The sequence below is a fragment of the Aspergillus pseudotamarii genome, assembly GCF_009193445.1.
Source record: "Aspergillus pseudotamarii strain CBS 117625 unplaced genomic scaffold BDV38scaffold_9, whole genome shotgun sequence".
Lineage (NCBI taxonomy): Eukaryota > Fungi > Ascomycota > Eurotiomycetes > Eurotiales > Aspergillaceae > Aspergillus > Aspergillus pseudotamarii.
Genome location: NW_022475023.1, coordinates 622,629 through 650,567, shown reverse-complemented (window position 1 = coordinate 650,567; position 27,939 = coordinate 622,629). Strand labels below are relative to the sequence as shown.

The 27,939-nt window shown below is 49.0% G+C and overlaps 14 protein-coding genes across 14 annotated transcripts; 7 read left to right on the top strand and 7 right to left on the bottom strand.

The window, feature by feature from the left end:
- Positions 1–181: 181 nt before the first annotated feature.
- BDV38DRAFT_222013 (fructose-bisphosphate aldolase FBA1) lies at positions 182–2,374 on the bottom strand. Its single transcript, XM_032052802.1, has 5 exons — positions 2,272–2,374; positions 1,899–2,040; positions 1,725–1,835; positions 1,349–1,651; positions 182–1,293 (listed from the first exon to the last, which is right to left on the bottom strand). The coding sequence occupies exons 2-5, from the start codon at positions 2,004–2,006 to the stop codon at positions 733–735; spliced, it is 1,083 nt and encodes a 360-aa protein (XP_031917225.1). The 5' UTR covers positions 2,007–2,040; positions 2,272–2,374; the 3' UTR covers positions 182–732.
- A 2,278-nt stretch (positions 2,375–4,652) lies between these two features.
- On the top strand, positions 4,653–4,985 carry BDV38DRAFT_279600 (tryptophan synthase beta subunit-like PLP-dependent enzyme; the record flags this gene model as incomplete). The annotated part of the gene is made up of 1 exon (XM_032059062.1): positions 4,653–4,985. One exon carries the CDS (start codon positions 4,653–4,655, stop codon positions 4,983–4,985), a length of 333 nt encoding a protein of 110 aa, XP_031917224.1.
- BDV38DRAFT_238829 (uncharacterized protein) lies at positions 4,815–5,270 on the top strand (the record flags this gene model as incomplete). The annotated part of the gene is made up of 1 exon (XM_032053718.1): positions 4,815–5,270. A coding segment is annotated over exon 1 (167 nt), but the record flags the coding sequence as incomplete, so codon positions are not given.
- A 426-nt stretch (positions 5,271–5,696) lies between these two features.
- BDV38DRAFT_238828 (uncharacterized protein) lies at positions 5,697–6,165 on the top strand. Its single transcript, XM_032053717.1, has 2 exons — positions 5,697–5,853; positions 5,915–6,165. The coding sequence occupies exons 1-2, from the start codon at positions 5,780–5,782 to the stop codon at positions 6,051–6,053; spliced, it is 213 nt and encodes a 70-aa protein (XP_031917222.1). The 5' UTR covers positions 5,697–5,779; the 3' UTR covers positions 6,054–6,165.
- Positions 6,166–6,676: 511 nt separating this feature from the next.
- On the top strand, positions 6,677–7,886 carry BDV38DRAFT_221680 (uncharacterized protein). Its single transcript, XM_032052801.1, has one exon. It carries the CDS (start codon positions 6,998–7,000, stop codon positions 7,784–7,786), a length of 789 nt encoding a protein of 262 aa, XP_031917221.1. The 5' UTR covers positions 6,677–6,997; the 3' UTR covers positions 7,787–7,886.
- A 990-nt stretch (positions 7,887–8,876) lies between these two features.
- On the bottom strand, positions 8,877–13,697 carry BDV38DRAFT_268820 (bifunctional saccharopine dehydrogenase/ubiquitin carboxyl-terminal hydrolase; the record flags this gene model as incomplete). The annotated part of the gene is made up of 10 exons (XM_032056845.1): positions 8,877–10,808; positions 12,118–12,370; positions 12,437–12,584; positions 12,637–12,733; positions 12,787–12,962; positions 13,015–13,041; positions 13,096–13,336; positions 13,401–13,417; positions 13,484–13,564; positions 13,637–13,697. 10 exons carry the CDS (start codon positions 13,695–13,697, stop codon positions 8,877–8,879), a joined length of 3,033 nt encoding a protein of 1,010 aa, XP_031917220.1.
- A 593-nt stretch (positions 13,698–14,290) lies between these two features.
- On the bottom strand, positions 14,291–15,350 carry BDV38DRAFT_221617 (uncharacterized protein). Its single transcript, XM_032052799.1, has 2 exons — positions 14,965–15,350; positions 14,291–14,853 (listed from the first exon to the last, which is right to left on the bottom strand). Exons 1-2 carry the CDS (start codon positions 15,008–15,010, stop codon positions 14,333–14,335), a joined length of 567 nt encoding a protein of 188 aa, XP_031917219.1. The 5' UTR covers positions 15,011–15,350; the 3' UTR covers positions 14,291–14,332.
- On the bottom strand, positions 14,962–15,537 carry BDV38DRAFT_221621 (uncharacterized protein). The gene has a single exon (XM_032052800.1). The coding sequence runs from the start codon at positions 15,382–15,384 to the stop codon at positions 15,076–15,078; it is 309 nt and encodes a 102-aa protein (XP_031917218.1). The 5' UTR covers positions 15,385–15,537; the 3' UTR covers positions 14,962–15,075.
- BDV38DRAFT_221616 (uncharacterized protein) lies at positions 15,351–17,296 on the bottom strand. The gene has a single exon (XM_032052798.1). It carries the CDS (start codon positions 16,958–16,960, stop codon positions 15,692–15,694), a length of 1,269 nt encoding a protein of 422 aa, XP_031917217.1. The 5' UTR covers positions 16,961–17,296; the 3' UTR covers positions 15,351–15,691.
- Positions 17,297–17,987: 691 nt separating this feature from the next.
- Positions 17,988–20,767, top strand: BDV38DRAFT_279594 (putative RNAPII degradation factor Def1; the record flags this gene model as incomplete). The annotated part of the gene is made up of 2 exons (XM_032059061.1): positions 17,988–18,288; positions 18,366–20,767. The coding sequence occupies 2 exons, from the start codon at positions 17,988–17,990 to the stop codon at positions 20,765–20,767; spliced, it is 2,703 nt and encodes a 900-aa protein (XP_031917216.1).
- An 893-nt stretch (positions 20,768–21,660) lies between these two features.
- On the bottom strand, positions 21,661–22,884 carry BDV38DRAFT_268817 (Zn(II)2Cys6 transcription factor domain-containing protein; the record flags this gene model as incomplete). Its single annotated transcript, XM_032056844.1, has 2 exons — positions 21,661–22,764; positions 22,819–22,884. 2 exons carry the CDS (start codon positions 22,882–22,884, stop codon positions 21,661–21,663), a joined length of 1,170 nt encoding a protein of 389 aa, XP_031917215.1.
- On the top strand, positions 22,615–23,400 carry BDV38DRAFT_238813 (uncharacterized protein). The gene is made up of 2 exons (XM_032053716.1): positions 22,615–22,738; positions 22,805–23,400. The coding sequence occupies exon 2, from the start codon at positions 22,936–22,938 to the stop codon at positions 23,191–23,193; it is 258 nt and encodes an 85-aa protein (XP_031917214.1). The 5' UTR covers positions 22,615–22,738; positions 22,805–22,935; the 3' UTR covers positions 23,194–23,400.
- On the top strand, positions 23,378–24,489 carry BDV38DRAFT_238812 (RTA1 domain-containing protein). Its single transcript, XM_032053715.1, has one exon. The coding sequence runs from the start codon at positions 23,661–23,663 to the stop codon at positions 24,282–24,284; it is 624 nt and encodes a 207-aa protein (XP_031917213.1). The 5' UTR covers positions 23,378–23,660; the 3' UTR covers positions 24,285–24,489.
- Positions 24,490–25,831: 1,342 nt separating this feature from the next.
- On the bottom strand, positions 25,832–27,610 carry BDV38DRAFT_238811 (OSBP family protein). Its single transcript, XM_032053714.1, has 4 exons — positions 27,438–27,610; positions 27,048–27,373; positions 26,936–26,990; positions 25,832–26,857 (listed from the first exon to the last, which is right to left on the bottom strand). The coding sequence occupies exons 1-4, from the start codon at positions 27,498–27,500 to the stop codon at positions 26,060–26,062; spliced, it is 1,242 nt and encodes a 413-aa protein (XP_031917212.1). The 5' UTR covers positions 27,501–27,610; the 3' UTR covers positions 25,832–26,059.
- Between the last annotated feature and the right edge of the window lie 329 nt (positions 27,611–27,939).

The following is a 27,939-nucleotide window of genomic DNA, read 5'->3' as shown; positions in this document are numbered from 1 at the left end:
CTGATTACTTCCAACATGGAGACGACGAGGAAGGCCTGAGGCACCAAATCAGTGGCAGTGGCCCTCATTGCCTAATAGTATGACAGCAACAGTCCTTCCACGCGAAGAATAGTTAAATGAACGTTCATATGTAAGGTATGAAACTGTGGGGTGCGCACAGGTGTGTAAACTGATAGACCACTCCGTACCTACGTCATACCATGCATACTAGATATATTCTTTTTTAATAGAACACAATCAAACACCTTTCCAACGAGATCCTAGGAATTCGTGTTCGAAACTCCGTTCATGGCCTCGATAACTTACCTACACAGCACTATTTGACGCATCGAGTTTGGTGCTTCGTAAGGCTGAGGACGGCAAAACCGCCACTATGGCTTTCGCCACCAAGCTGCAGTGGGGCTTCTTACTACCTCCAGCCTCGCGGCCGTTACGAATCAACGTCACAAGGACTAGTGACAGCAAAAACCATGAGAAAAGGATAGCGCGTATAGATTGGAATTCATCAATTAATTAGTGGATTCATCCTCATGCTACTTCTACATACATCGTAATTGACCAATCATTCAACTCCAGCTTCCCCAGTCATGCAATATTTTCAGTCACCAAAAGCGGCCTCCACTTTTACAGTCAAAACATGTTTCTTTGGTTCGTTTCCGTTCTTGGATTGATCAATTTATGTACTGGTATCTGATTTCTTCGTATCGGCAGAGACATCGTATCAAGAGACATTTACAGCTGACCGGCAGTGTTGAAGTCCTCCAGGGCGACCTTGACACGCTGGCTCATGGTCTTCTCACCCTCACGCACCCACACGCGGGGGTCGAAGGACTTCTTGTTGGGCTTGTCCTCACCCTCGGGGTTGCCGACAGGGGTCATGAGGTAGTCCTTCTTCTTCAGCATGTAATCACGGATACCGGACATGTAGGCGAACTGCATGTCAGTGTCAACGTTGACCTTGACGACACCATAGCTGATGGCCTCCTTGTACTCCTCCTTGGAGGAACCAGAGCCACCGTGGAAGACGAAGAAGACAGGCTTGTCCTTCTTGGAGCTGATCTCCTTCTGGACGTAAGCCTGGTGCTTCTTGAGAAGTTCGGGGTGGAGCTTAACGTTGCCGGGCTTGTAGACACCGTGGACATTACCGAAACCAGCGGCAATAGAGAAGTAAGGGCTGATGGGGGCGAGAGCTTGGTGAATGGCGAGGATGTCCTCAGGTTGGGTGTACAGGGAGTTGTTGTCAACGTCCTCGTTGTTAACACCATCCTCCTCACCACCAGTGATACCGATTTCCTAAGATTCGTTAGACTCTAGCCATTTCATTTGCAGGGGCAGAGGCATCACTCACCATCTCGAGCCACTGCTTCATAGGGGCAGCGCGCTTAAGATAGGCGGCGGTGGTCGTGATGTTGTAGTCGACGGGCTCCTCAGACAGATCGATCATGTGGCTGGAGAAGAGGGGCTCGCCGTGGAGCTTGAAGTAGCGCTCATCCTCGTCGAGGAGGCCATCGAGCCAAGGGAGGAGCTTCTTGGCGCAGTGGTCGGTGTGAAGGACAACGGGGATACCGTAGGCGGGAGCAAGGCTACGGATGTAGTGGGCAGCAGCGATACCACCGGCAATGGAGGCTTTCTGGCCGTCGTTGCTGACACCCTAAGATAAGGAACATTAGCGGGTTGCTCCGAGCTATTGATCTAGGTACGTGTAAGGATCGATTTCGACTTACCTTGCCAGCGAAGTAGGCAGCACCACCCTGAGAAAGCTGGAGGACGATGGGGCAGTTCTGGTCGCGAGCTGCCTCGAGGGAAGCAACGACGGTGGAAGAGGAGGTTACGTTCTAGACACGGGTGGAGTGGTCAACTAGATAATTCACATCGATGGTTCCACCGAGACGACTTACGACGGCGGGAATAGCATATTTGTTCTCCTGAGCGTGCTCGAAGAGACGGAGGACGTCATCACCGACGATGACACCAGACTTGCGGGAAAGCTTCTCAAGGACACCCATTGTGATAGTTGGAAGATTAGATCAAATGGCTGGTCTTGCTCGACTAGGAATTGGATTAGTTTGAAAGAAGAAGAGGAGGAGAAGGAAGGAATGGAGGAAGTGAACAGCTAGAAATAAGTTCTGTAGGAGCTTCCGAACTAAGGATCTTTACCGAACGACGAATACGGAGCAGGGGATTTAATAAAAGTGTCATTGGCAAAAGGGAGGGATGAGGAGGGGCAGCTGAGCCACTAATGGAGGGGCAACAGCACTCGAAAGAACTCACCGGGTAGTGGGGAACGGATGGTATCAGTATGATTTCACTGACCGGTTGCTGGCGTGATGATGAAAATTGGAGGGGGAAAGGAGAAGAAGCGGGAGGGGGTTATGATGATATATAAGAAAAAAGGGAAAAAAAGAGGAGAGAAGAAGCCGCCGAGAAACAAGGCAGAAGTAGTATTTAGTTAGTCATTCCCAAGTGTTCCTCTTTTTTCGAAGTTGCCCGAGGGTAATGGATGGAATTCCGTTCGTGTCCTTCTTCCCTTTTCTTCCCGTGACGACTTGGACTTGTTTGGTGGGGTTCAACGATGACGCTGCTTGCTGGCCTCAGGCCCGTTAAGGACCCAAGGCACTTCCCGAGAATCCCCGCCATCACATGACATCATGACATTTTCTACTTCCATGGACCCGAAAGACCTATGACATGCCCATTCATTATGCTGCGTAACGAAATAATTCTCCTGTATGAGATCCACCTTCAACCCCTTTCTGGATACCCTCATTGACCGGTTCGTAAACGCAACATACCAAAATCGAATTGTGATGTTGTTGTTGTGCGAATCTGGGGTTCGCCTCTCCTGCTAAAAGATTGACCCATTTCCTCTCCGTATTTCTTTCGTGCTATAGCCAAACATCGGGGAAATCGGCGGAGATCTCATCCCCGTACCCGTTCTTCCCTTTCTAAGTCTTTCGGCATCTTTCTGTCCTTTGTGTCTTTCTATGCCTAGGCCCTTTGTCCCTGCTCAGCTGACACTAAAAAAGAAAATAGCCATAGTACTAAATATGTAAAAAGGTGGGGAAGCTTCACGCAGCCGGTGTTGTTCTATCCCGGATCTCAAAATAGTACCACGTATGCATCGATCCTCGGGATGGTCCCCTGATAAACAACCACCTTCGCCGGTTTATTGGTGGAAAAGAGCCCTACATCTCGTTCCGCCTGTCATGGAGGAACGATTTACTTGCGTGTTGCTACTAGTCTCAATGCTCGTCAAAATGCATATACTTCATGCTGTTCATAACGTAAACTTCATGCTCTGTAATGACTAGAGATTTTATGACTAACTTGTCACCAATGCAAGCTGCTAGGAGTGTAAAGCGATCAGAATGGGGCCATGGGTTGCATAACATGGCCGAAGATCTGCGTAATGAACTGATGGGATACAAACCCACTCCGCAGTCCTTAATTGATGTAGGAAGTAGCGTTAAATCCTGACTAAAACATACACACTACTATCTGCCGGTGTCCCAAATCTTGAATGGGTTGGATTAGCCCTAGGCTAGTCGTCCCTTCATTGCACATGTAGCTCTCGGTCTAGACCTGTAACTGATGACTTGAGATGACGAAAAAGCTCGCTTTGTCTTATACGACTCTGCCGTGTCTACAGCTTTCTCAATACAAACTTACACAGCAGATCTGGGCCGCCATATTTGACCCTCTTGATTGTGATCGTACAGTAATTCTTTAGTTTAACTGGCTCGTATAGCAGGCCAACGCGTCTGTTCATCAGAACTGCACTATATGAAAAATAATGACATAAATAAAAAGGCATTTTTCCTTGATTAATTATGTATCTTATCTGCCCTACTTGAAAGAGTGCTCTACGTGTCTTGCCGTTGCCGTCAAAAGAGATCGTACTGTCTTGATAAGTGGCTAAAACAGTCAAATAGCCCGACGACGACGACCATTAATATGAGTATTCTGAAAGATTAGTGAATGTTTATTAAAGATATAAATTGACATACTGGCATGCAGAGTGGATTGTCATGGTCAATAACCGGAGCCGTCATGCAGAGCAGTAATAGTCAGATACTAGTATATGGTTGGCGGAACTTCAGAACGACTGATTTTAAACAACATGGACTGTGTAGGCATGTGTACCAAAAATTGGCTATTAAACTTCCTTTCTCTCTCTCTCTCTCTCTCTCTTGGTATCAAATTCGAACTTCGTCTTTTAGTAGATACCTGTTTAGAATAGTATTTTGTATATAGGATGCAACGGACAAAACTGCTGGAGGCGTTAACCAACCTATAACCAAAGGGCATAGAGTTCTAACCCGATCTAATTCTGTACCAAAAATGTTTCCAAAGATTTACTGGCCTTCTAACTGATATTTATGTTAAGGATACGAAGCAAGTACGTGGGTTTCCTTACCCTTTCCCCAACACTCTTCCCTGAACCTATCCGACTAATGTACTGGCTATTAGCGGCGATTGCAACATTTTTAGCGAGATTTGTGCCTTCTGATACCTGGCAATGAAAGTTATATTGACCTTTAAGGGATCCACTTCTTGACTCGTCACGTTCCCCGCAAACTCAATGCTGGTGGATCATTTCTGGAGATATAAGATGAGCTACTATTCCACCACTCCCGCGTTTACCCTCTTCCATGATACGTCGCGCAGAGATTTCTACATCAGATGGGTATTATTTCACCAACCAGTTCCAAAACCGGGACGCTTTCGTCGGCTACGAGACTATTGGTCAAGAAGTGGTCCAGCAGTTTCCTGAGAATGATGCGTTTTGTGGTGCTGTTGGAACGACAGGGTTGGTCATGGAGGTTGCGCGAGTTCTGAAGGCGAAGCGGCCGGAGACCCATATTTCGGTTTTGGAGCCGGCATCTTCGCCTACGATTACCCAAGGTCGTTCTGGGACTCATCATGTTGAGGGGATTTGGGATCGGGATTATCCCGCCTCTTCTCGATCGGCAGCTCTAGGATGAGGCGCTTGCGATTTCAGAAGATGAGGGACGGAGTATGTGCTGCCGTCTGGCTAGAGAAGGACTGCTGGCTGGGACGTCAACTGGTCTCAATGTTGTGGTTGCGATTGAATTAGCGAGGAAGCTAGGTTCCGGGAAAACAGTCGTCCCTGTAGCGGCGGATACGGGTCTTGAATATTTGATGGGAGACTTGTTCACTGATGAGTGATGGAAAGACGGAAATAATCCGCCCTACTGAAAGCTACCCTTCCTTGGGTTCAGAGTGGAACTGCGTGGTACTCAACGAATCCTTCTTTTGGAACTAGTTGATATTGTTTTCTGAGCTGAGGAAAATGGCGAGGCACGGATCTATAGTGTTAGTGCTGGGAGACTGCTGTCTCCGAAGGAGAAGGTGTCATAGATGGGTTTCTTGGTCCTTCAATCAATCATAGATTTCCAAACAACCTAAGGTAGAGCAGGAAAACGAAAGCACAGCCTCCCCATGGTTGAGTTATAGAAGCAAAGATGAGGACTAACTTGGAAAGCTAGCCTGAAGAGGTATAAATAGATGAAGGTAGCTGGTAACTGTGGGGCTGCCGAAGAAGCTCTCGGAAAGCTAACCAGATTGGTACATGGAACCTATTTCTATAGTTTGTTAATTAAATGTAATGTACAGAATTCACTGGAGTGCAGATCCCTCTCTCCATAACGGCTATTCACAGAGCTCCAAAGACATAAAAGATGGTTTCTGTATTACGTTCACCTCATTATCAACACCCAGAGCCATCAAATCGATCTAGAAAAGTTGCCTAACTACAATGACCTCTATTAGTACCGGAAACTGTTTGCGTGGCGTATGCGCCCACTCCTATACCGGCGAGCTAGTCGTAAGGTGAGTATGTGCCTATACTATTTCCCTCTTTCCAGGCTTGCCCTTCTCTAATTTTCGTAAGGCCATCTGTCATTGCAATCCTTGCCGCAAGGTTTCGGGCGGAACGAATACGATCAACTTTGCGGTCCCGGACTGGAATTTCACCCTTACAAAAGGGAGGTATTGATGCGGAATTCTATACTCCGAATAGGGCATCTTGACTGGTTCCTCTTCCTAGTACTGCATAGAGGTCGCAGTTCCAAGAGTCGAAGCACGAAAGCACGGGACAAGTCCGCCGCTGTATTAGATATCACATCCTGCCTGGGCTTGCCGCTCTCAAAGGGCATATCATCGCTACGGCCTTCTTATCCATGCTTCTACGACAATTATTTCATAGTACAAATAGTGCTATCGCCATCGATGGCAAGGTTAGGGGTATGGAAATGTACTGAGATGCTAGTCTTTCAAACTTTGGATTAGTTATGCACGTAACCTCGGTCGTCCATGATGAGGGCGTGTTGTTCCGAATGAGATATCCCAGCCGACTCGGAGGAGGTACGACCTGGCTCTTGCCCGTTGCCCTTCACATGGACTATACGGTACCAGATGGCCACTTCCAGAGGGAAAACAATCTGTATGCATGAGCCTGAGTTGGGTTGATTTTGTAAATTGTGCTGAAAAAGGCCATGCGTAAATTCCAGAACTGATAAGCACCTTGTCCTAGACTCATCCACCACATGGCCCTTATGCACTTTCAGAGACTAACCTTGAGATCTTCGCAGCCTCGAAAGCCAATGAACTTGCCCTACTTACATAAGCGGGAAATACGAAATAGGCAGGTGACGGCGAAGGGTGGATAGGGTTTGGGTCTCTTTGATGGTGCACAAGATCGTTAATTAGATGATCTCTAACGTAGGATAAGAATACATGTGGATGGTTAACTTCTTTGTGGATCAACTCAAGTTGAAAACCCCCACTGATTAGAAATCAAGACTCGTGCTTCATAGTTCAATACCGCTGTGATTCGATTTTGCCAAGCCGAGTACTCCGGCACAGAAGTAGATATAAGAGCATCCTCGCAGTCCAGGTTAAGCTGCGTTACCTTGTACTACTGAAGTTCATCTGCGCTATACATTGACTTCCCTCACTCTGCCCCTGACCAGCAATGGCTGCAAGAAACAAATACGTGAACAAGTTACATGGCAAACACATCGTCATCTTCGGAGGGACTTCCGGCGTCGGCTTCTGTGTGGCTGAAGCAAGTATCGAACATGGCGCCAACGTTACCGTCCTCTCCTCTGACCCAAACAAGGTGAACGCTGCCCAATCACGCCTTCTGTCATTCTATCCGGAGGCAAAGAACAGAGTCCGTGGCTTAGCGCTTGACCTCGGGGTGCCAGACGTCGAGGATCAATTGGTGTCTATGTTTGAGAAGGTCCAGCCATTTGACCATATCATCTTCACAGCCGGAAGTTTTAAGTTTGATTCTGAAGATTGGATGCAACCTCGAGCCGACTTGGATCGAGTCCGAAACACTGCCAATGTCCGCATTATCGCACCGTTCCTCATCGCCAAGCATGCTCCAAAGTATATGGCAAGCAACTCACCCGCTTGCTCCATCACACTCACCAGTGGAGCAACAGCCGAAAGGCCCATGGGGCAGGGGATGGCAATGCATACCATGTACTCAACCGGCCCATATGGGCTCGCAAAGAACCTCTGTTTGGATATTGCGCCGGTCAGGGTTAACCTCGTCAGTCCTGGTCCGATAGATACTGAGTTGTGGGACACCATTCCGGAGAAGGAGACGATGTTCGCCCATCTAAAGGACAAGCTACCCATCAAAGAGATTCCAACTCCAGAGAATGTGGCGGAAGCTTATATATATTGTATGAAGGATCGTGGATTGACAGGAGGAATCATATCGACACATGGTGGTGGAATTTTCGTTTGAGCGAGTGTTACTTGTCAAGAATTGCAATATAGTAGTCTTGTGAGGCTCTTACCGTAGCGACATTTTTTTTTTTCTTTTTCTTTTCTTCGTGATAGTGATCGTGATCTCAATCAACAAATACAGTACCCAAAAAGAATAAGAGATTAAAAGATATACGGTCTGTATGACTGTCAGAGATGCAATGCACAGACCACTCGAACAATGCCGACAGCGCAGGTGATCGGTTACCTCCCTCCAAGGTTACATACGGCGGATCATGAACACCTGTCTTGCTTGCCAGTGCATATATGTGAGGAGCTAGTTTTCTTGACAAGTGTGGTTGTATTCCACACTTACTTTCAAGAATCCTTGAGTATCAATAGCCTTCTTGAATACTAGAAAGCATGACATCATAGCGCAGGATGGTCATGGTAAAACATAACGAAGATTAAGAGGCATAGCTTTCAACATGTACTGAAGAAGGTCAATAAGCATATACTGAACCGTCTTTTCTGTTCTTCCTTTCTTTCCTATCCAAGAAGAACCTAACCCACATGTAAGACAATTGGTCAGTTTGAGAGTTGCAAGAGAAGACGGCCTAAAATCTAGAATAAGCGACGATGAAAGCGTGTCAGCTTGAACTGGACAGGAGGTAGAAGCATGAAGAACGTGGGTCTACTCCAAAACAATTACCATCCACATGGTCAATTGAAGTATGAACATTCACATTATTGAATTTTTGATGCAGACAAAAGCTAATGTAGCGATAACAGCGCTCTAGGAGTCAAAAGCAACACGGGCCGAGCGACACAGGGCTACCCAACGAGACCCAAGTTAGATGAAAAGTGCCGCATCTATCGAGGTGTATATATCTAAGTTACATTTCCCAACACCGAATATATATATACGCTCAGTGATCAGCTCAGACTACCCTGGCTGGGCTCAGATCCAGCAAGCAAAGCGCAGTTTTGTCTGAGTGCTATATAGAAAAGAATATAAGTGGTGCGCGGGGCCTCAACTGCGAAAGATGTGTATACACCTTTCCACGTACACCATGCAAAGGAGCTGCCATCTGATGCCCAGGACCAGCCTTTAGCTTCTCGTCAGGCGATTATGAAACCTGTGGGCCATTGGGTGGCTTCTCCATCTCGTAGAATAGGAGGTAGACCTCTTTCTGCATACCCAGAACATCTGATGTCTTACATTCCTTGACCTTCTCATCCGAGATGCGCCACCATCGATCATTTGCCTTACGACGACGACGAAGACGAGAAGTGGGACCGGACGAAGTCTCAGCGGAAGTACCTGGGGTTATGCGATCGCTCATGAATGATGGGCGCGAGTTGGACTTGCTCCAGCGTCCACTGTCAGTGACAGGACTCTGAGGATCCGACGTCGGAGACAGGTTCTGCTTGGATTTGGTGCGGCTACTTTGGAAGGAAACACGGGAGCTCGATGACGTGCTTGGCCGGGGAGCCGGGGATGTCGGGGGATTCAACTGAGATGCAGACTTCTTCCTAGATGGGGATCGTGACGGGGCCGGAGAAAGAGACGAAGAAGATGGCGACGAGGTTGATGTCGAGATGCTAAGAGCTGGAGGCTCTGCATCCAAGGAGCGAGGTACCATGCGAGGACTTGGTACTTGCGATGGGTTCTCACTTGTAACTCGGCTCTGTGCATACGAACGGAAGACATCCGGAGTCGAGAAAGGCGGATAAAGATGGTTTCGTCGGAATGATTCGTAATGGCCACTGTTGTGACTGCCTTTGTGACAGACAATCGCTAGCAGTTTGAACCATTTCTGATTCAGGATACCTCCCAGCGGAAGTCGTTCAGGGAATGCTACCTTTGCCGCGTTCTTGGTAGAACTGCTGCGGTCGAATATAGACCGTGAGAGATGGATCGCAATGATCTTCGGGAAGACCGTAATACGCATATGGCGTGCGATCTTTCGCTTGGGAGCAGCATCTGCGGGCGGAAGAGTAACACCTTCGAGCGGGCCCTCTGGGTCTGTTGACAAAGCATCTTGTATTTTGTGGATTTCGGCCTGGAGGAGCTGCTGCTCTTTGACTCCGCGTGTTTGCTTCAGTTCTTGCATTTTCACTTCAAGTGCATGCTGCAGACAGCATCTGTCACACCTAAAATCGTCGATGTGTTCGGTCTTGAGGAGGCCATCGAAACACGCACTGAGCGTGGTGGAACTCTTCTGCGGCACTTGTAATGTCAAGTTCACAAATGATGTCTGGTTAGGTTTATACTTATAATGGCAGAATTGACATTCAATTTGAGACTCGAGCTTTCCCTCAAACGGAAAACCATACTCGTTGTCGATCTCCTTGAGTTTGGTATCGATGATTGCCGGCAGGCCGTTCTCAGATCCATCGTCAATGCGAACCTCGACCTCAGCTGGGCTCTTGGCAGATGTGACACTTTCGGTTCTTTGTGGGATTTCCGAGCCTGTGGGTACGTCAATGGGTCCCTGCAGTCTTTGTCGAGTTTTGACACCGGCATGGTATTCATCACAAAGCCGTTCGGCAACGATTTGCAGGAACTCCTGTGCATCCTGTTGGTTACGACTAATCCGGGTCCGGTATGCGTATTCGAGAGCCTGGATGAATGGTCGCGCCGAAATTGTCTTCTTGTAAATCGGGCGCTCATTCAACCGGTCTAACATCTCTTTCAGAGCCCGGGTGATTGTGCCCTGCTGCAGCTCCCGGATCTTCTCCGGCTTCTCACCGCCGGCGAGATCCTTTACATCCGGAAGAGAGTTATAGACCTCCGGGCCATCCAGTTCACGCCGATGGAGCTCTCTAATCAGATAAACACGCAGGTCGCCCAGGCCAGCAAGCGCCTGCAAGACTGAGTTGATGAAGCAGTCATTGGCAGGATTGGATAAACCGACAATGCTCTTTTTACGGTTGCTATCACTCGACTCATCCCCATCGATTGTGTAGTTGGGTCCGAAGACGTAAAAAAGGGCGACAGCGGCGAGGGAGGCGCCGGCCGCATATGCGGCGACGGTGGTTGATTTTTCTTGCATCAACTATATATAGGAGAAAAGGAGCGGAAATTGATGGCTATCGCAGGTCGCACGTCTCTTAAAAGAACCAAGATTCGCTTATCGTTGCTCCATGGACGGTCGTGCTATGAATGCCTAGGCGCGGGGGTCCTCTAATATTTCAGGAACCTGGCGGATAAGGGAATGACTGAATCCCTGTAATCTCCTGCTTCAATCGAGCGTGTGTAGAGGGAGATGGGTAACGGGGTTAAGTTTGACTAGATACGCCTCTCCATGTGTGAATTGAGCTGATGTGGAGGTCGATTTTCGTTCCCATCGGCTATACCGGGAGAGATAAATAGTGTCAGCTCTCTCTGTCTCTTCAGTTTTGCCTTTTTCCCCATAAACCCGAGGATGTGGAGAAGAATGGGGTAAATAAAGGCAAGAAGGACCGCGAGTGGCCAATCATTGGGCCTAAAAAACTCACAGGAATGATGCAATCTAAACAAGATCTTCGGGTTCAGGTAGTATCAATGACCATTTGATGGGTCTCATCTGCATTGTCATCACGACAATAATTGAGGGTCATTATGAGAAAGATCACACTGGAACAAATGTTTGTTTGATTTGCCCGAGGGACCCTTTCTAGTGGCCGGAAGTTCTTCAACGCCGAATGCCCGTCCCGACAGTACTGTACTCTGTATGTAACTTTCGGACGATCCGTCCGCCCCACACTACTAGTAGCACTGGGAGTTTACCCTGTCTTTTCTCCCGTATCGTTCCGCTCTCATGGTGAGGGGAGTTTCGTAATAAATGCATCTCATTTTGGGAAACCACTGTAGTACGACTATTTCACTTTACCCTAGGAGCAATAAAGAAAATCGCCCCTGAAGTTAGAAATGACGACGCTAAAGGGGATCAGCGCACTATGTGTTCATGATCAACATGAATTCCTTTGACCCAATTATTAGCAGTATTGCTAGCAGATATTTTGCGCGGGATGAGCCACGGTCTAGCTAAGCTATTGCCAATTTTCAGCTTTCTCCCGATGTTTCTCCATTAATTGGCTGCTCTTCGACCGTAGAAAGTGATAAGAGTAGAAAGGTGTACGGAGTAGGCAAATCTTTTTGGCCATGATGCAGCTCTCATGCAGTGAATTTATATTGGGTTTTGCACAGTTTGTTGAGAAGACTTGTTCTGGCATATGCTATCTATTCATAGTTTCCTCCAGGAAAATTAACAACATGGTATAGATCTTTTTTCATGAATTGATTCACAGCATCGCTATAGACCATCTGCAGACTTCCCCGCCAAATTACTTTTGTTCGAAATTATCTTAAGGCAAAGTGGCAACCTTCTGCTTGAACAGATCTTCCGCCTGCGTCCAGACGCGAGCCTCCTGCCGATCCTTCAACTTCAACAGACTAGGAAGCAGTGCTTGACTGAACATCTCGGAGCTTTCACGAGGGAGAAGCGAGGGAAGATGGTCAATACTGATCACGCTAAGAGGGGGCCCTTGCGTTCCCGCCGGCAGGGTGACAGGCACTGTGGGCTTGTCGAAAGTGGTGGTGATATCGTACACGGGAATAGGGTTGTTGGGGTTAGTGCTGCATCGAGGGTGAAGTCAGTCGGTTGCACAGTTGGGGAGTGTAATACTCAGAAGCGGTACTCACGTGTCAGCGCTCACGTCGCAAATGACAGACAAACGACGGTTAGGGGTGGAGAGAGATTTATGGTTGACGAAATGGGGAATAGATTCGCTAGAAAGATAGATGCAGTTGACGAAGATATCTGCATCGACAATCTCCTGGAAAGGACCGCCTGTTTCGATGCGTTAACCTCAAGCTTGCCAGAAGTAGAAGTATAAACAAACCTTTCTTCGTCTCCTCGATATCCCACTGGATGATATCAGATTCGGGGATACCAACATCCTTGGCCAGTTGTACAGCGCCGTTGCCACAACGTCCAAGCTGCACATTATCAGTTAGCTTGCCATTAGGTTTGATACAAAAAGCACACTCACAGCACCGATAACAAGAATCCTGGGGGACCGGCCGGATTGCTTCTTTCCAGCTTCCAGCGACTCTTTCACGGACTTGGTCAGAAGATCCTGGTTTGCGTACGGAACCTCACCGGGCAAAGGCTCGCCCTCAGGATGAGTCAATTGCCAAGCCCAGTTCTTAACAGCTAATGCGGACCCTATACTACATCAATATCGATCATCGGCGGTCAAAAGCAGCAAAACACATACCAGCATAGCCAGCGGACCATCCGAAAGCTATAAATTGGAAAGTTAGTAATTAGACAAACCATATGGACAATGAGCTCTCACCAGCAACTCTCCGCCCCTTTTCATCTGTGAGGAACTCCAAATCCAAGAGGGTTCCGCCTCCACGAGGCCACCGGCTGAGAACCTTCTCCCAGCCCCCTTGTTGCTTGTAGCAGTGGGCAAAGGTGATATGGACGTGCTTAAGAGGAAAGTCATCTTCGGGCAGTTCCTTGAGACCCAAAACGTATGCATCTTCTGGAGCATCCTTGACCCAGGATCCCTCCTCAACTAGTGGGGCACCAATCTATTCCATAGGACATTTATAAGTCTTTAGACATGTAGGGAGCAGGGCGAACGTGTATATGTACCTTTGCGAATTCCTCATCTATTATTAGGACAAACCTAGTCAGCCTTCATATCCGGGTGAGTGAAGCCCTGATTGACAACCTACCATCGAAGATTCGCTGTGTAGAGCGTTCTACGGTCACTTCATAGCCAGCATCCATAAGAGCCTTGGCAGTAGTCGGGGTCACTTTGAGGCATCAGCATCAGCATGATACAGTTCGCTGGCAATAGCATGATCAGATAGTACAACGCTACTTACAAGCAGACCGAGCCTCGGCGGGCTTGGTTTCAGCACGAAGCCAAATCTTGTTGGAAGGCATTGTGTGTGAAGGTCAATTGACAGTTCCCCGATTGATGTGTCGCAAAGAGTGAAAGGAAGAATTTCACAATTCCCCAAAGAATACTTATAAAGACGATAGGCAGTTTATCTCATGGGTATGACACAGACTTTCCCACCTAGTGATTAGTGGGGGAGGGACACATCGGATGTTCTCCCGCTCCGGAGCGGTGACTCAACAGACGGGAGAGTCTTGGCCGATGTCGGTACTTTGTAGGTTAATGATACTGCCGGTTTCTACCTATGGGGTACCAGGCTTTATCACCACCGTTCATTCCCTTTTAAATTTGCAGCCCATCATCACACGCTATACCGTTGTCTCAGCAATAAAGAAGATTGAGTTAAAAAAAGTTCCAGGAAATAGAAAGATACAAAAAACAAAAAAAAAAAACAAAAAAAAAAAAAAAAAAAAGAAAGAAAGAAAGAGAGAAAAGAAAAGAAAAGGGTTCATTCACAAGCTAGAGCTTTACAAAATCCGGAGAAATGGAACTTAGCTAGCGAACATGGAGCTTTGCGCATACATAGGACCTGCTAGACAACTAGATCAAAAGTGATATAGAATGAAGAACATACGTGATCTTTGCAAGATGCATATGTTCGCAGCGTTACCGCCGGAGCTTAGGAGGATGCCTTAGTCCGGCTGCGTGTTCGACTACCAACACCATCCGGAGGAATTACCTTCTTCACATCATCCTTCGCCTTTTTAGAACGGCTTGCCTTTGACCTTTCCCCATTCGTAGCAGGGGCTGTAGTATTGCCATTCCGAGTCCGCGTTCCAGTAGTCCTCTGCTTTTTGTTTGCAGGTTCTGTCAAGTTCTCGACATTAGACTTCGCTGCGTTGGTGGGCGTAGAGGTCGGTTCATGCTCTCGTTTATCGCCTGCACTAGGTTGCGCGATGCCATTCTCCGTAGTTGACTCTTTTGGTCCACCATCTGGCAAGATAGAAGCATGCCCACCAGACTTGGCTTCCTCAGCAGGCTTGTGTTCCTTAGAGGATTCAGTCGCTTCCGGAGACTCCTTCTCCTCGGACTGATCAACAGCGTCCACAGGCTTTGTCGGAGTGATATCATCGTTGGTTTGCTTGGTGGCAGCATTGGTCGCCTTCGTGTCCGTGCCAGCTCCAGATGTATTACTAGCTTCTACTTCATGAATCAGCTTCGACCCAATGTATTTAGTTGTAGCAAGGTGGTATGGGCATTAGTGATGATGCCATGATAATGTGAGACATATGTACCGCTGTATGGACGTACCTGGGGCTGGTGGTGGGTTGACGCTGCTATCTAGCTCAGGAGCCATGATGAGAGATGGTGCGGACAATTGCGAGTGAAAGATACTCCCAGCGATGTTTAGGTGAACCAAATCTAATTGAAATGTGATCGCAAGTTACAAGCGACCTTCAAAATCGCCAAGTTGTGGTCTACTAGGGCGAGAACCACTCGTAGAACGATGGGAGGGAGGATAGAAGGCCACAGAAGGTTGAGAGGTGAGGTTGCGCGGTGATATTTACTAAGATCATTTAATCCCAGCACGCTAACCTGTTCCACACGGAACTCAATCTTGGACTGTTCCGTCAGCAAAACACCAATTAGAAAATAGCATACTAGATTACCCCCGAGGATCAGCTCAAGGCGCACATAAGCCTTCCCTGCACTGATTGTGTTGCTGGTCATGATATGTAAGCGTGCCAAGAAGAGGAGAAGGAGACCCCATTAGCGTGGCTGGGTGGAGCAGTATGCGGAGTTCTCCTCATAGCGTGTTTCGGGTAAGCCGTCCACCACAATGGTAAACCCGATTGTCACCTGCAGATCCAGATTGACGAATCATTTGCCTACTACCTAGGTTGCATGCAAGCTCCGTAGAGATCTTGAACCCATATTGAAAGGCACATAAGAAAAGGTACCACCCTAATCTCGGGGCCAGTAGATCGTTGCTTTACATAATATGCTGCTTCGGCGTCAATAGCAATGGTTACGCAAATCAAGCCAATGCCAAGTCAAGCTGTGATAGTAAATCTTCCCTCTCTGTGTAAGCGCGGTTGTCTGATTTGGATGCATTTTCTGAATCCACTTTTTCGGGCAACTGCTGTTGCAAGAACCGTGCCAAATATAACACATCCTGTCGCTTGTCTTGGTCTACCAAGAGACGAAGAGCGTCAAATCCGGCACGCATAAAGCTTTCTCGTTTCAGTCCTGCTGAAGAGTCCACTCGGCTAGGAGGTAGTGTATCCACAAAATCGAGGAATGGTTTGGCATCAGGGCGTGTAGGATGATACAACGGAGCTGTAGCTAGCACCCACGAGTTTGGTGCGAGTCTGGAAAGAATTTCAATATACTCATTGTACATAGCTCCGTCAAGCTCTTTGGATCTGGACGGTAAACTCTGCATCAAGCTCTCACATAAGTGAACACCTGCTGGAAGTAACACAGGCTGCCAGGAAAGGTTTAAGGCCGCATTGTCTTTGAACATCTGCGACTTGCATGTCTGTAGGTAATACCGCATAGCCAAGCTCAACCCTCGGCCGTACTGGATTTCTGCAGTGACTAAGTTGACCAGCAGATGGCCAAACACCTGTTGTGCAATTTTCTCTGGCAGCTGACCGTTCCGGCCTCCAATGTCATGGTTCGCCAGCATCCTCAGCCAGTCCAACACCACACCCTGTCGACCTTCTGCCACTAAGAACTTTACAAGAGTTGTGGTCGCTGCTCGGGATTTAAATAACATCTGTCTCGTCGCAGAATCAGATGCAAACCACCAACTGACAACCTTGGATCCAGCCCTAGCGTCTTTCATGGCCTGTATGAGGCCGCTTCCGATATGACGGCTGGCCAGTAGCATCTGAGAACTCAGACAGTCACGTAGTGTTGGCAGCGTTACCGAACCTGAGGCGACCAATTCATCGAAGACCAGCATTGGTTCTTTCGCTATTCTCTGTTGTAGTCTGCTTGCTGTTCCACTTCCCTTACGAGCCGTAGTTGACTTGGAGGGCACTACCCGAAAAAGTGGATTATCCAGGATGGCCCGGAGATGTCGATCAGTCGCGTGCACAGACGAGTGCGGATTCTCCGGTGTACGATCACAAGATCCATCTCGATCTGAGGGGGCCGAGGGGGGGTATTCCCGATCGAGTTGACGACGGAAGGAAGACGTAAGGGCTTTGAGGAGTTGTTGAGATTCCCGGGGGGTACGGGGTAGCGGGGGGTGGATTTTCGACCATGCTTTTAAGCTCAGACTCGACGTGCCTTTCATGACGACAAGAGGAAGGAAGGAAGGGGGGGAAACAATGATGGACCAGTAGTGTCATATACTATCGATAATAAATCGTGCCCTCTCGTTCTCCCTTGGTAGATGGTAGATACCTCAGGTGGTGCCAGCAGGGGGGCGGTGAGGAATGCGAGGAATGGGAACGAGATCCTCAATCAATAGACTCTCCGATTGGGGCACTGTAGGGGTAGGTAGGCAGACGACCTGTATAGATACGTATACACACGGTACGAGTCGGTAATCTTCGTACCAATGAATTTGAGGAGGAAAATGTATAATCGATTGGATCTCGTGAATCATCCAACGCAACGAAGGAAAAACCCAAAATGGATGACGAAATGCCGGACTGAGAAGGGTTCAGGAAGCAAGCGTTGTCCCTTTAAAAGGCATCACGCTAAGGCCAAACGCTCCAGTGCCAGTCACGGACGCCGGTCGGATCGTCCAACCAACGAAACGGGTGGACGATTAGCGCCGCTCGCTAAATGGGCGACAAAGTTGCCTGGAGGGTCTCTCTCCCTCCCTGCAGTGGGTTCCAACACGTCGGTCGGACTGAACTGTACCTAAACTCGTACTTTACCTATTCCTCTTTTTAAGTCTCACTCAAAACTCTTCCCATTCCTTCTTCCCTCTCCATTTGGTTCCCTATTCCATATAATTTATGCTCATCCTCTTTTAGCTCCCTTTGGACTTCTTTTTTTCCTTTTTGTTGGTTTTTTTTTTCTTTTTATTCAATTCTTTCCCCTCCTCCCCTCCCTGGACTCTCGCTCCCTCTTGAACCGCCGCATCGAAGTTCGGGCGGTCCTTGTGTGTGCTCTGTGGTTCTGGTTGCTGACCTCTTCCGTGAGGCTGCATCTGTGATCATTACCTCTTTTTACCCGCTTTTTCTTCCCACTAGCCGCACCTTGTTTTCTACACCCCCTTCGTCCAAACCCCCGTTGGGTCTTCCTCGATTCTCCTTCTACTCTCTACTCTCCAGTCCGGAGATTTACTAGATTCCCCCCCATCAGAAGATATGTCTGAAGCTCAAACGAGGTCGTCTGCCTCTCGTGGCAGGGTATCCGCTCGCGGCGGTCGCGGTGGCTATAGCTCCAGAGGTGGTCGAGGTGGCAGCAGATCTGCAAAGGCAGACAACTCAGATAGCACACCCGCTACATTCGAAGACGAAGGAGAAATTGGTCAGATGAAGAAGAAATATGCAAACACTCTACCCATGCTAAAGGAATTGTTCCCTGACTGGACGGACGAGGATCTCGTCTTTGCGTTGGAGGATGCAGACGGCGACCTCGAGGAGGCAATTGATCGCATAACTGAAGGTTCGCCGTCGATCTCGATCCAATTTGTGATTTCTTGTCACATAGCTGGACTAACATTGGTTTTTGTCGTGATATAGGTAACGTCTCTCAGTGGGGAGAGGTAAAGAAGAAGACCACAGACCGGAGCCGCCCCAAGCCAAAGGAGGCGCAGAGCACCCCGATCGAGTCGACTAATGCTCCTATTCGAGGAGGCCGTGGACGTGGTGGATTTGAGAGCCGTGGTGGACGTGCTCGTGGAGATCGTGGTCGTGGCGGTCGCGGCGGTCGTGCTGGTGCCCACACCAATGGCAGCCGCCCAGAGAAGCCAGCTGCTCCTACCACAGTAGAGACAGCTACCCCCGAGGTCACCAAGACTGAGAAGCCGGTCGATGCTGAGCCAGCAGCTCCAGAACCAGCCGACGCGTCGAAGGAGACCCCCAAGGATGCATCGAAGGGCACTGGGATCCCCGAGGGTACCAAGAAGGGTTGGGCAAGTCTGTTTGCAAAACCGGCGCCTCCTCCCCAGCAGAAACCTGCTGCTCCCGCTCCGGTACCAGCCCCAGCTCCCGCTCCCGCTGCTGCGCCCGCCCCTGCGCCCGCCCCCGCTGCCGCTCCTGTTCCCGAGAAGCCTGCTGCCGAACCAGTGCCCGAGCAGACGGAACAGCAGGAGCAGAAAGAGCAGAAGGCGCCTGAACCTGCACCCGTCCCGATTCCGCCTCCAGTTCCGGTTCCCATGGAGAAGGCACCTGAACCTGCTATTCCTCAGCCCCTCGAAAAACCTGCTGTCCCTGCTGCGGCTCCTGAAGTTGCAGCTCCCAAGGATGATTTGACCAAGACGAATCTTGCGCAGATCCCCGATGTTTCTCCCCCGGCTCCCACTGCCACCGCAGCTAGCACCATTGGCAGCGCCCTTGATGCTAACAATGCTGCCGCTGCCGCAACACCCACACGACCTGCACCTGCCTACCCCACCAGCGCACTTAAACAGAGTGTTCGTGCTGCTGGTGCCCAGCGCCGTGTAATGGAACAACAAGAAGCAGTTGTCATGCCAGGAAACCATGCTGTCGACAGGGCTGCCGTGCAGTTTGGCAGCATGGGATTGAACGGCGATGCTGCTGACGTCGATATTGATGAGAACCGTGAAGATGCTGAAACTCGTGCCCAACCCCCTCAACACTCCCCCGTGGCTCCTCGTGCCTCCTTGCCTCCTTCTACTCAGGCCCAGGCCCAGGCATCGACTGAGAGCCCCGCAGTCTCTCGCCCAGCCCCTGGACTCCCCCCCGTTCCTCAAGCCTCTGCTGCTGACTCTTCCTTCAACGACTTCGCCCGCTACACCGATGCTCACAAGCCCTATGACCCTTTCAGCCAGCAGGTGACCCAACCTCAGCCTCAAATCCAAGAACCATTCGCCAACCAAGCTCCTGTCCAGCCGACCGTAACTACTGGCAGCGAGTATTCTCCCTTCTACGCCGTCGACCAGCGTCTCCCTTACAACTACTATGGCACCTATGGCCAGTCCCAGGATGCTACCGTGGCCCAGAGAGCCGCCGCTGGATTTGGCGTCTCGGGCGCGGAAGTGCAGCCCCATATTCCTACTACTCAACCTCCCAGCCGCTACGGCCATGTTGACGCACCCAACAGTGGTCACAACACTCCCAACCCCACCCTTCCCGGTGCTACTCAGACCCCGACTGCACAGCACATGCCCGGCCAGGGCGCTCATACCTACGGATATGGATACCCCTATTTCTCCAACCCTCACTATGCTTCGTACATGAGTCAGATGAGCGGGCACCAATATGGCCGCAATCGCCCTATGTATGATGATGCTCGCAGATACGACGACCACTATATGCCTCACACAGCCCAGTATGGCTATGGAAGCCAGTATGGCCCGTATGGTAAGGCTGGAATGTACGGTCAGCCTCACGCTTTCTCTTACGACCACTCCTCGTCACCCGCAACTACCGGCAGCTTTGCGCAAGCCATGCCGGGCCGTGACACCGTCTATGGCCGTACTGGATCTGCCCAGCCATCGGAGAGCCAGCAGTCTGCAGCCGGCTCGAACACCTTCGGATCGGGCATGTCTGACGTCTTTGGTCGCTCCCAGGGTGGCTTTGGGCAGAATCAGCCTATCTCTCAGCAGCCCCCAGTGACCACTGAGGAAGCCAAGACCTTTGACACCCCGAAGGCCGCTGGACCCAGCCCTTCCCTGGCTCAGGCTAACCGACCTGGCTCCGCAACCAACAGCGTGCCAGGTCAGCCTCAGGCACAAACTGGCCTTCCCCCTCTGCAAGGCCAGCAAGGTCAACAGGGATTTGGCACCTATCCTCACCTGAACCCTCAGTATGGGGGTCTAGGTGGACTTGGTGGACACCAGGGTGCAGCCACTCAAACCCACCACCAGGCTACTGGCTACGGTAACTACGGAGGCGCCGGCTTCGCTAATTATTATGGCAACACCGGCCGCGGTGGCTGGGGAGGCAATTACGGTCACTAAATGATGATGACGTTGCATTTTTCCCGAATGGCGGAATCCATATTTGGCTCAGGGGGTGGTCACCCTGACTCAAAAGCTTTCTATATTTCGCCGGTTGTTATTTTATGTCGCTCTCAAGTGTGTAATCTCTACTCTCCGTGGGAGCTTGGCTGGTTTTTTCTTTTTTTTTCCCCTTTGGACTCGAATTGTTATGCAGGGTTGCCTTCATGATGCTGTATTGAACTGAAAAAAACGTTGCCTTTCTGTTTCCCTTCTCCGTCATCTCTTTCCTCCTTGCTCTTGTACGGTTTCATGGCATTGACCAATGTCTTACGTTTGTTCTGAATTTCCTTGATTCGCTTTTACGAAATCTTACTTCCCTATTGCTCTTGTCTACCTTGCATATCTTCCGCTTCCTGTACTACATATTGGGGTTCAGTTGGGATTACATCTATGCATTGACTGGGTTAGGACAAGGGACGGGGGAACAAAGAATGCAAGAATTAAACTGGGCGGCGTTGTATTTTCATGTCCAGCCGAAACAATTGGGTTCCTTTGCTACACGGCGTAGAATGTAATATTCTCCGACCGAACCTGTCACGTCTCATATATTGTTCAGTATCACTATCTTGGAGGGTTGGTCATTGTATCTCCCCCTCCACATCAATACAACATTTTTGAAAACTCATCCTGGCCGTATAAACACTACCATTGAAGCAGTTAAACATCACGGGTTTACAGAGTACAGGCTCAAAGGGGAAATACGGGCAGGAGGTGATGTCTTCACTATACTACATTCGGCTAGCCCCAGATCTGATCTCTTCTCCGGTTGAGCCATGGATCCTTGTTCTATACCTCTTTCTATGGCTGGACTAATAACAATAACGTTGCCTTCAAGTGTTTGATTTTAACTCTCAACTCGTTGCGAGCTCTGATAATGATCGATCGCCCAAAGCTCGCGCTGGCCAATCCAGCCACTCAGCCCAGTCTGATCCCAGGTACGTGGTGATGGATTCAACCAAAAATCGCCCTCCGTCCCCCAAAGCCCATACGCCGCGCTGTGCATGAAGGCAAGTGGCATAATACGCCAGCACCACAAGAGCCTCAGGGCATCGCACCGCGAGAAGATCAATATATTCCGGAGAGACCAATATCGGCCAGGCGGTAATCTCTGCGATATTACCGCCTTGCTTCCCATGCGAGCATGCAATTATCGCATGCTGCAACGATTCTATCGCTTGCGTATAGGTATTGGTGATAGAGGGGCCGAGTTTGGCCGCCTTGATGAGGGCTAGGAGCTTGGCGCATTCGGGGTCAAGTCCCGTAATCCTTGAAAATCGTTTCTCACCATCCAAAATTAGTGGCTTCAATGAAGACTCTCGAAGCATGCCCCATGAATTCGCGGTGATTGCACGTATGCCACGGTGTAGTCGGAAACTGCTCACCAGTTGGTCCAGGAAGTGATCAAAATCTGGGTTTCTGTTGATTAATACGTCGCAGAGGAGGTGCACGTTAAGAAGACCGGAAAACAAAAAGAGCGGAACGCATGTCTCTTTGTTCAGTTCGAGCTCCAACCCATTGAAGTTTGTTAATGCGTGCGTTTGGAGTTGTGCTGCGTGGTGACGATAAAACTGCTGCTCCGCTGGACGCAAGGTGCTCAAATGTAGGGCACTGAGGGCCAGTAGCTCATTCATAAGATATGGAGAAGACATGCAAATCTGTAGAGTTTCGGGAGAAGCGATTGCCGCATTGAAGCTTTCGTGGAATGTGTTTCGTGTTTCTGTCATCAAGTGGTGGAGAAGCTGCATGTGAAGCATGTTGACTGGCGCATCTTGGAGAAGTGAGTCGGACCTCGGACTCGAAACATCGGACAGCTGGTCTCTTGCCACAGGCCCTGCGTGAGAAGAGACTGGTGAAATACTAGTGCGAGATCTTGTAGCACTTTGAAAGATATCCGCGTATTCGCAAACGCGTTCGGAAGTGATGCAGTTGGTACAGGTCGGCCGCTTTTCGTCACACTGTCCCAGTTAAGCGATGCTAACGTCAGCGCTTTCTAAGGATCGTCCTCTTACTTTTATATGGCGTCGCTTGCACTCCAGACATCCATTGCGCGACTTTTTATGCGTTCTGCGCGGCATGATTATGATCGATGTCGATCCACATCCCCAGAAAGAAGCTACTGATTATTCATGTGGGTGACTGCGGTCTGTTCGCCGACTTGTTCCTTACACGCTATCGAATCATGTCCCCCATGTATGCATACGCTGCTAATAGTTCACTGCAGATTTTGGTCCCCGCTCGACTCTAAAGAAAGCATCTTAGCGTATGAGAAGAGGGTTAGAAGGTGGGCGAAGGGCCCTAGAATAAAGAATCCGCGTATGCACGGGCCACTTTCATGTCGGATCCACTACCGGATTCGATACGCGTATTCGGTCAATTTCCTTTAGGAGACAGTGCAGTCTATAGAGGCTTCGTGCCAATTTCTTTACACGTATGGTGTATCCCTCCTCTGGCGCAAGGAAGTCTGCTTGTCCAGTGTTCGGACATATAAATTCAAAATGGGTCACCCCAGAACCATAAGGGTGGTCCCAGAATACTCCCCCAAAGATACCACACGTCTCTCACAACAATGGCGCAACTTGAGCCTTATGTAGGAGACTACTACCTCTGGGCATATCTACCATCAGTCCCAGCAGCTGTTATCTTCCTCCTGCTCTTTCTGGGCGCCACCGTCTACCACTTCTGGAAGTTATGGAAAATGCGAGCTCGATTCTGTCTCGCCTTCGCCATTGGAGGCATATGTGAGCGCCGCTTTATCCTTAGTTAGATCGCATTGGACGACCCTAACAATATTGCAGTCGAAGTTATCGGATACTGCGGACGAGTGGCTGCTTACAGCAAGACTGGAGAAATCATGCCTTACTGCATCCAGAACGTATTCATCCTTCTTGGTCCGGTTCTCTTCGCCGCATCAGTGTACATGACCCTCGGCCGCATCATCCGCAGTGTCCGAGCCGAACATCACTCTCTGATCCGAGTCAATTGGTTGACGAAAGTCTTTGTCCTGGGCGATGTGCTGTCCTTCGTGGTCCAAGGTAGTGCAGCAGGCCTGATGGCGACAGGATCAAACGCGAATATGGGGAAGAACATCGTGGTCGTCGGTCTACTGATTCAAATTATTATGTTCGGGCTGTTTATTATAACTTCGATCATGTTCCAAAGACGTATGCATCAGCACCCAACAGCCCAGGCATGCGACCAGACGATTCCCTGGAAATCCCACTTGCACACACTCTATGCAGTCAGTGTGCTGATCATGGTTCGGTCTATATTTCGGGTAATCGAATATGCCATGGGTCAGGATGGGTACTTGTTGAGCCATGAATGGCCAATGTATGTCTTTGATGCCTTGCTGATGTTTGCTGTCATGGTGATCTGGGGATTGTGGTACCCGGGAGACCTCAACTTACTGGTACAAAAGCCTCCCTCTGACACCATGAGCATGAACAGGCCCGAGGAAGGGTTACGGTGCCCATAAGATGGGCTACTCACGAAGCTGATGAACTTGAAAATGAAGCACTTCTGCTTAGAAGTACACACTCTACCTACTTTAGTCTTGTATATAACCAGAATCAATCACTCCATCATCAGATAGATCAGATTCCTGTTTTGCAATAAGCCTGGTTTATATACAACATTGACGACGTTTAAACTGAATTAAATACAATATCTATCACGTATAGTACACACGTGGGTTCAGAAAACAGTCAGGCGAGAGCAAATCCTCGAAAATATTTATACATAGCGGGAATAACGGCAAGTGCCTATGTGAAATTTTATAAATTTTATTAACCACTCGCTAGACAGCTAAAAGCATGAGAATAAATGCCACTTTCACCAACCCATCCTCCAGGCAATCAGGATTAGATAGCTCGATAACCTTATCATGTGGCCATCGAAACCCCAGCCACGGGCTACCAGCGGGAACAACCATGGACACAATCCCCTAGAAGCAAGTGAATTACCAGGGAAATGAGAGGCATGGCTGTAAAAGTTTCCACGGAGGAAGAAAGAAATTCGGAATGCATACGTGTACATACAAAATCACTGACGAGATCGAGCACGTCATTTGGAGTTTCATTGACCTCTCGATCCCTGTGGGCGAAAAACCTGGCGTAGCAAGGAAAACTTGATTCCTATGTTGCTTTAAAGGTACTGCTTAGGTATGTCCAGGTATTGGATCTCTAGTGGCCTATGGCTGTGAACTGTGAGTGCGTGGATGGTTGTGGTTGTGGTTGAAGTTGTCAGGATATACTAGTAGTTTGGTGACATTCTAGAAAGCTTTAGGTTCATGAACTTCATATTTGAGCTTGATATGGACAGAGTGGTTTTAAAATGCTACGAGGAAATATAATGATGACTGGATAATGGGCGTAGGGCTACGTTGGTCTCTTACTATCTTGTCTACTGAGGTTATCATGTGTTTATATATATAGAGCGTTTCCTCCGTAAACATTGTTCAAGTACTATTTGGATTTTTAAATTAAGTTCGATATATTTTGACATCCCGACAGAGTCGCAAGAGGGAAGTAGAACTGTCAGCAGTGGAAAAACTATTTTGCCCAGAATGAGCTGCGTAGTCCACATAGTCCAGAACTTTTGCAGACGGGATGTCTCACTGTGATGCGATGGGCCCGCGATCTTCCTGCCTTAAAACACTTAGGCAGTGATCAACGATGGACGTGCTTTAATTAAGCCACCCACTTAGGCATTGATAGTTAGTGATGGGAAAAAGGGGCCAAGAATCGAAAAAATTTGAAATCTGAGAAAAGGGGAACTGAAACACCTTGCTAATGCGCTCCATCAGATGGGAAAAATTACCTGTCACTATTGATTCACTATAGACCTGGCTTCGATTTAGATAATAGAAACTCCCAATCAGTGATAGAATTACGCGTTTACCACTCTGAATCCACTATCATGCATATTCGAGTGCCTTGGTGCCAAGGAGGTCCTGATCTACGTGAAAACTGCACAGCTGGTATGGATCATAAATTTCGCAACGGAAGTTAGTAGCGTGAAGCAAAAGACAACCTGTGTATTGATCGTCGTGTTCTATATACAGAAGCCGAAAGCTATCAGAACCCACCCAAGAATGGAACAAAGGTTTAAATTAGGAAAAAAAAAAACAAAAAAAGAAAGAAAGAGACTTGTTCAAGCAAACGCATTCTATAAGCGCAGATGCCACTGCGGTGCATTAGCCGTCAATGAAACTATAAGTGGATTGTATAAAGTCAAACCAAGTTCAGGCAATCATGCGGAGACTCCCAAGCCTTCGCCACCGGCCTTGTGATACGGCGGCTTCGCACCATCTGCGCTTGCTGGGTTGAAGCGCCAAACCCCACCAGTCTTGTCGCCTTCGAGCGATGTAAGGCCGGCCTTTCTAGCAAGTTGTAAGAGTCCCTGATCCTCGTTTTCATCTACGCGGTTGAAGAAGCGGCGCTCCCATTCCCGGCCCTCGGACTTTTCAACCTTGCGAAGCTCGCGTTGGGCGTTCTCAATCTTTGACTTGGCCACAGACACGGCGTCCATGTCGCCCCGCTCGATGCCCGATGCCACGTCCCGCCAGGCACGCCGACTTTCGTAAAGGTCTTGATCCTCCAGTGGGGCCAACTGGAGCGGAGTAGTCTTGCTATCCTTAACCACGTACGTCTCCACTTCATCCTTGGTTCGGGCATTCTTGATGGTGAATTTATCCGACCATTGCCCATCGACAGTGTACAAAGGCTTCTTCTCTCCTTCGCTCTCCTTATATAAGATAGCGTTAAAGGTGTTTTTCTTTCCACTTAGCCAGCCTTTACCGGAGTAGTCGATTTTAGCCACGTAGCCAGTGCTGCTAACAATTCGTGTCGTTTTCTCTAGTTCCACGAACGGAGTTCCATAGATCAAGGATTCAATGTGCAAACTTGGAAGTGTGATAATGTACTGTTCCTTCTGGGCCGGGTCGTTCTTATCCGCGTTGGGTGGGGTGACGGTCAGGAGGGCGTGCCCGATCTGCTTGATTTGAATGGTGCTTGAGAAGGAGGCCTTCTGGGCGTTGTAACCTTGTAGCTGTACAAGAATAACGTTAATAATGACTCTCTGGAGCAGAAAATAAAATTTAAAAAGAAAAAGAAGATGCAGACTTACTTCTACCCCATGTTTCTCATTCCGAATCGCATAGGCGGTTGCTGGGGGGTGGTGGCTGACTTCGGTCAGCCTCCTGCGGTCGAAAAAGACTTGTTCTGGGGTGTCCACCTACCTGACTTGTTCACTGATCAATGAGGTTTCCCCGACATGCTCGTCAGTGTTCCACTTGCCCAGGAAGAGCTCTCCCAGGAAGGGGTTCAGGGGCTTCTTCTCACTACCCAGTTTCTCGCTACGGGTACAATATTGCTGGTGGAGGGTACTAATGAACCATTTCAGAACAGCTAGGGCTCTTTTCTCGGGGTCCGCTTCTGTAGCTGGGGCCACGAAAAGGTTCGGATGCTCAGCCCAGTAGGCGGAGTACTCGGTCAAGGAAGTGGAGGAAAGGATAAAAGGTGGAGCGGTCAAGGAAGAGAGGTCGCCGTTGAAAGAGGCGATAGACTTTAGGAGGGCTCACCAGTTAGTCGAAGAAATGAGTTGTCAATTGAAGCAGGCTGTGACGTACCTTGAGGAAACTTGACCAGGAGCCTTTGCTGCTGGCGGGGATTGCATCCTTGCTGGAACTCATCTTTTGCTAGGTAGTTTTAAATTTCCAAAGAAGAAAAGTTGTTTTAATTTCGAGTTATTGATCTAACGGAAAAAAAGTAGTCACTGGAGCCAGCAGTAACAGTCTGGGGGGGGGGGGGGGGTTTGTTTGACAAAAGGTCAAGAATATGGCGAAGTGGGGAGAAAGGGAAGAAGAGCAATGGATGATGAGGGTGAAGCCAGTTAGTTGGGTTTAGACTCCGTAGCTGAATTGCCCACGCGAACGGTCGTAACACTAGTCCCATTGCGACGTCATGCCCCCCGCCGCCGTCTTTTTTCCTTTGGTTGGTTTGAAACTCTTGGGTCCCCTTCCTGCATGCATCTTTCTTTTACCGTCGGTACAGACATCGAAAAGTCATTGGCATTGGTGAGAATCTTCCCTTAGTCGAGGTCTAATTTTGCCACCTCACCTCTTATCCTCG

Excerpts from the sequence above, each read along its gene's own strand:
- BDV38DRAFT_238813 (XM_032053716.1), top strand. The coding sequence starts at position 22,936 with ATGTGGGTGACTGCGGTCTGTTCGCCGACTTGTTCCTTACACGCTATC.
- BDV38DRAFT_221680 (XM_032052801.1), top strand. The coding sequence starts at position 6,998 with ATGGCTGCAAGAAACAAATACGTGAACAAGTTACATGGCAAACACATC.
- BDV38DRAFT_221621 (XM_032052800.1), bottom strand. The coding sequence starts at position 15,384 with ATGACCAGCAACACAATCAGTGCAGGGAAGGCTTATGTGCGCCTTGAG.
- BDV38DRAFT_238812 (XM_032053715.1), top strand. The coding sequence starts at position 23,661 with ATGCCTTACTGCATCCAGAACGTATTCATCCTTCTTGGTCCGGTTCTC.
- BDV38DRAFT_238828 (XM_032053717.1), top strand. The coding sequence starts at position 5,780 with ATGACCTCTATTAGTACCGGAAACTGTTTGCGTGGCGTATGCGCCCAC. Across the intron at positions 5,854-5,914 it reads ACCGGCGAGCTAGTCGTAAG|GCCATCTGTCATTGCAATCC; the intron begins GTGAGTATGTGC and ends AATTTTCGTAAG.
- BDV38DRAFT_238811 (XM_032053714.1), bottom strand. The coding sequence starts at position 27,500 with ATGAGTTCCAGCAAGGATGCAATCCCCGCCAGCAGCAAAGGCTCCTGG. Across the intron at positions 27,374-27,437 it reads CCTGGTCAAGTTTCCTCAAG|TCTATCGCCTCTTTCAACGG; the intron begins GTACGTCACAGC and ends GCCCTCCTAAAG. Across the intron at positions 26,991-27,047 it reads TTGATCAGTGAACAAGTCAG|CCACCACCCCCCAGCAACCG; the intron begins GTAGGTGGACAC and ends GACCGAAGTCAG.
- BDV38DRAFT_221616 (XM_032052798.1), bottom strand. The coding sequence starts at position 16,960 with ATGAAAGGCACGTCGAGTCTGAGCTTAAAAGCATGGTCGAAAATCCAC.
- BDV38DRAFT_221617 (XM_032052799.1), bottom strand. The coding sequence starts at position 15,010 with ATGGCTCCTGAGCTAGATAGCAGCGTCAACCCACCACCAGCCCCAG. Across the intron at positions 14,854-14,964 it reads CAACCCACCACCAGCCCCAG|AAGCTAGTAATACATCTGGA; the intron begins GTACGTCCATAC and ends TTCATGAAGTAG.
- BDV38DRAFT_222013 (XM_032052802.1), bottom strand. The coding sequence starts at position 2,006 with ATGGGTGTCCTTGAGAAGCTTTCCCGCAAGTCTGGTGTCATCGTCGGT. Across the intron at positions 1,836-1,898 it reads AATATGCTATTCCCGCCGTC|AACGTAACCTCCTCTTCCAC; the intron begins GTAAGTCGTCTC and ends ACCCGTGTCTAG. Across the intron at positions 1,294-1,348 it reads TGAAGCAGTGGCTCGAGATG|GAAATCGGTATCACTGGTGG; the intron begins GTGAGTGATGCC and ends AACGAATCTTAG.